The 5,050-nt window shown below is 36.5% G+C and overlaps 1 protein-coding gene across 1 annotated transcript; it reads right to left on the reverse strand.

The window, feature by feature from the left end:
* Positions 1 to 916: 916 nt before the first annotated feature.
* On the reverse strand, positions 917 to 4,585 carry LOC141605874 (branched-chain-amino-acid aminotransferase 2, chloroplastic-like). Its single transcript, XM_074424791.1, has 9 exons — positions 4,480 to 4,585; positions 3,905 to 4,088; positions 2,956 to 3,132; positions 2,647 to 2,778; positions 2,449 to 2,547; positions 2,244 to 2,360; positions 2,006 to 2,101; positions 1,761 to 1,873; positions 917 to 1,251 (listed from the first exon to the last, which is right to left on the reverse strand). The coding sequence occupies exons 1-9, from the start codon at positions 4,518 to 4,520 to the stop codon at positions 1,125 to 1,127; spliced, it is 1,086 nt and encodes a 361-aa protein (XP_074280892.1). The 5' UTR covers positions 4,521 to 4,585; the 3' UTR covers positions 917 to 1,124.
* Between the last annotated feature and the right edge of the window lie 465 nt (positions 4,586 to 5,050).

Below are 5,050 nucleotides of genomic sequence, written 5' to 3' on the forward strand. Positions count from 1 at the left end.
TGAATATTATCTCTTGTTTTTTATTCTTGAGCCGAAAATTGAAATGTTAAAATTAACTGAAAATAAGATAATTGAGACCTTCACATTAGAGGCCTACTTATGTACATAAGGTAGCTTCATCTTGGATTAGGCTGAGTGTGTCACTGAACTAACTTGGAAACCCTGAGCCAAGGACGTAAACCGGGTTATGACTGAGCCCGTGCTTAGGCTAGCTGAGTGTTTACTGGCTTGAACTCCTGTTCCAAATCCCATTCCTTGAAGTATGGAAAGAGATTGAAAAAAGATAAGGGTCGTTTGGTTCAAGAAGGTGGAATGGAATGGATGAGAATCTCATAGAGGAATGGACTTAGATCCCAATACCACTCTAAACTTGTTTGGTATGTTTATTTTTACACTATGGGGGAATGGAGTTGGAAACTTGGGTAGAATCTTAGGTATGAAATTTTAAGGGGTTGGAAATGAAGTTAAAATCCATCAGGCATCTAACTCCATTTCAAAACAAGCCAACCAAACACTAGATTTGCCTAAATCCATTCTGAACCCCTCAACCAAACACTTCATGAACAACAGAAATTCTCATTTGTGATGGCGGATATCCGTCACTAGCTTGTGACGGGTCAAATAAAACCCACATGGCAGGATAAAGACAAGTTATTTGTGATTCCCTATACATTCTACTTTTTGTCTTATCTACCTATATGAGTGATATTTAACCCGTCACAAACTTGTAACGGATATTACCATCACAAGTGAGACCTATTGCATCAACACAAGTGAGACCTATTGAACAACACAAACTCTAACCAAGGAAATAAAACATTTTCATTCCCTTTCCATTTTTTATTACCTCAAAGGCTCAAACCAAACCGGCCCTTAGCTCTTAATCAAGTTATGGTCATATGTTAAGATATGCAATCAAGATAGAATTGGCCGATGAGCCATGAGCCATGAGCGATTTAATTGATCATGCCCTTTAGACCATAATACTAAATCTTCTCATTATTACAAAATTAAAGCTAAGCATGCCTAAAAAAATATCTTTGAAAAACATGAGAGATACATTAGTAAAAGATAAGATGCATTAATCTAATATTTTTCTTCCAAGGACTAAGGCATAGATCATACTATGAAGAGCTTTGGTTAATTTCAACTATCCAACCCTTTTTGTCTTCAATCTCACCCTTTTGGATGCCTGTGTATGTTGATAACAGTTTCTTGTACACTAAGTTGTCGCCCGCTTCGTACTCAACCCTACATAAACAACACAAACAAGATTGTTATTCTGTCATGCTTCTCGCATTTTAGATGTCATATTCATCAACATTCAACACTCGACACGACAAGAAACTCGAGTTTTTGTTTTATTACATGTGATAATTTTTCAATAACAGATGAGTCTGATATAGGCTCTCATTCCCAATGGAGTCCAATCCTTATTTTGATATACGCTCTCATTCCCAACTAACTAGCTAATTCGATGCAATTACCAATGCCATTTTCAATATTGGTCACTGAAAGTGAATAATAGTCTCTTTCCACCATTCACACATTGGTAAGGTTGCTTACATTCCCTATCCCGCCATTCATGGGGTCCTTAAAGTATCGGTTGATGTTGTTTTTGTTTGTTGTAGACGAGTGTGACACGCTGACACATTCAACTTGCAGTACTAATATAAGTGACATAGGTCGAGATATCTAGTTCATGTGTATCATCTGCGAAATCACGAGAATTCAAGGCATAACATGGAGTAGTACTACACCTTTTGCCTTGGTAGGTAACACTACCAATTGGTGCAACCACTACAGCAGTTCCAGTACAGAAAGCTTCATCTGCACTCAACAATTCCTGTATTTCAACCATCCGTTCCTCGACCTGTATGCTCATATTTAACCAGTTAACACAGGTTGGAAAATGCAAAACAAATGAGCCTAATTTCACCCTTCCTATATTTCCATTTGGTCAAGAAATTTGTCATTACATTAATTCATCGGAAATGCAAATTACCTCGTAACCATGATCACGGGCTATTTCGATGATGCTACTCCTAGTCACTCCTGGAAGAATGGTGCCTTTTGTTGGTGCAGTACAGATTTTTTTGTCCTGCAAGCGTGAAGCGTACATTCATTTAATAAACCATCTACCCGAGACAAATTAACCTTCACGGTGTATACAGGTAAATATAATGAGGATTGCAGGGAATAAAACTTTGAACTCAGTGGATAATCCTCCTAAGAACATTTACCTTTACGACGAATACATTAGCAGCCGATGCCTCCTCAATGTACTTCCCAGTTACTGAATCAAGAAACAGAACATCTGAAAATCCTCTGCTTTTTGCCCTTGTCAATGGTCTTAGCGCCTTAAAACATACAATCCATCAGAGTCTAATTTTTTTCGATGCATGCTTGCATAATTTTTAGACAGCGGACATTGCCAATTAACCATACCTGTCCATAGTTGGTGATAGATTTTACACAGCCAACACCGCCACGAGAAGCACGGTCAAACTCATCTTCGACGTACAAGCTTAGAGGAGCACTCCCCTCCTAACCAGGGACAAAGAACAATGTAGCACAGAACATCACAACATATACGCGACATATAAGTAAAGAGAAGTTGGACAAAAGCATCAACCCCGAACTAACCTTGAAGTATTTGTTTACAGGTGAAGCATAAATGATGAATGTGTATTCTGGGGCTGGCGATATCCCTAGGCTCGACCCAGTTCCTATGAGCAATGGTCTAATGTACAAAGATCCTTTCCCTGAAGGAGGAATCTGTTGCATCAACCATAGGAAAAATTAATTGAGTTGAACATTGCTACATTACTAAGACTCAGATATAGTAGCTATTCACTTCGGCTCTTCAATATTTGAGCCATACCCATGTCCGAAATGACACTGGTATAGACTCAGATGTAGGTGCTATATCACCTAAGTTGAAGAGTTACTCACCCAGCGCTTGTTAGCAAGCACGGTCTCCTTTACTGCATCAATAAACTGATTAACAGAAGGAGAAGGCATGCACATTCTTTCAGCCCCTATTTGCAAACGTGATGCGTTTTGATCAGGCCGGAACAATATAAGTTTCCCATCTTCTCTTCTGTATGCCTTCAATCCTTCAAAAAGACCCTATGTGTTTGAATATGAACGAACCACTGTCAGCTCTTTGTGTACTTGGAAAAAATATGCAGACGAATTCAAGTACATATGGAACTCGAAGTAAGTAGCTGAGATTATTGGTCGAACAACAGCAAAAGGAATGATGGAAATGTCAATAAAATATTTCAGTGACTGTCATACAGAAGGCGTATCATGGACAAAACGATTATAATTTCCAAAAAAACTAATTCATATCAAAAGGTTTAGAGTGATTTTCATATAACTTTAGATAATTTAGCAAAGATCGCTGATTTTCTCAGTTTATTTTATGAAACTAGAAATGTAACGATCATGTCTAGTGTCAAGCTCGTGATTATAGGCAGAACGTCGTATGAAACTTGGATTTTTACGAACATACTTACAGAATGAACAACAATAAGTATGTATAGCTTGAAAACATAGAGCATATATACAAGTCTAAATTTTCATCTAACACAAATAAACAATTAGAGGAAACTGAGCCGCCATGTTTTACCCTTTATTTTATGTGCTTGTTGAAAGGGTTAATACTTAATTGGTAGGTAGAGCCACAGTAAACTTGACCAAATAATACAACCACAATGTTCCAAACAATTTACAACAACTAAAGGTCTAAAGTCACACTAAACTCACTTTCCCTAATAAGGGAAGTATCGAAGATGTTCTAGTCTAGTTATTAACAACACATTTTCAAAAATGTACACTTTTGATCATTGGTATTAGAAATGAAGAAAAATGAGAAACAGGTAGAAAAAGAAGAGACCTGGCCATAATTTAAGACAACAGAAGCAGGACTCAACTCAATGTTACCATAAGGAACAATATGACCTTCACTAAATTCATCTCCCTTGTTACATTTCATAATGTACATATAATCTGTGGGTGTCAGTCCAAACCCTAGATTCTCCCAATCAATCTCTACTTGCTCCATCTCCTTTGCTTCTTCTCTATATATCAAATTCATAAACCAAACAAATACGTAAATTATTTAAGTTGCCAGAAGGGCTAGCATGGGGGATCACCCTCCAACATAAATATTCATTAATATCTTACAATATTGGTTCCGTGACTTTAAATAATATTGGTTCCGCCTGGTTTATGGTTTATGCTACTTTGTTGATTATTACATAACAAATGAGGAAAAATCATAAAAATACATTATGACGGTATGATTTTTGGAATTTCTGTAGCCAAAAAGAAAATCAAATAAAAAAGATATTATTGACTTAGTGGTTAAGACGGAGATATATCGTTTTTACTAGCCTAGCCTTAATATATACTCTTGTAAATGGCATTTTTAGTAAGAAATAATAAAAATGAGAAATAAATTAAAATCACCTTGAATGTAAAGTGGTTGAAGAAGAAATCGCAGGAGCCATTGAAGAAAGTTGGGGTATAAAATTTAGTAGAATGCGTCAAATATATAAACAAGTTAGTACGGGTCACTCGTTAATCGAGTTGATATTCAGTCTTTAATTACGGAGCAGTTAATAATGTTGTTGACTGGTTTGGAGGGTTGGACCTTGAATTACAGTTGATTGTAGACCTGCTTTTTTTTTTTTGTGTGTGTCAAATGGGGCAATATGGTATTTGGGGATGGAGATTCGAACATGAGATTTATTGATATGAATGTTAAAATTCGATAAAGAAGTGAGCTAAAATTAATTTGCGGTGATTTTTATTTGTGTTAGTGTTAATTTGCAAGATTCGGAAAGTTACACCAATAATGGACACTCATATATGGGTAGGGGTGTCTAAGGTCATGGCAATCACGGGCAACGGCACCAGGCCTCCGGTTTAGACCACCAAATTTACAAGCTTTATTGATGAACTTACACAAATAAGTCTATAAGTCCAGATGTATATGAGCATAATACATCCAATACAAATATAATTGAAATTATATGCA

Source organism: Silene latifolia, chromosome 10, assembly GCF_048544455.1.
Source record: "Silene latifolia isolate original U9 population chromosome 10, ASM4854445v1, whole genome shotgun sequence".
NCBI lineage: Eukaryota > Viridiplantae > Streptophyta > Magnoliopsida > Caryophyllales > Caryophyllaceae > Silene > Silene latifolia.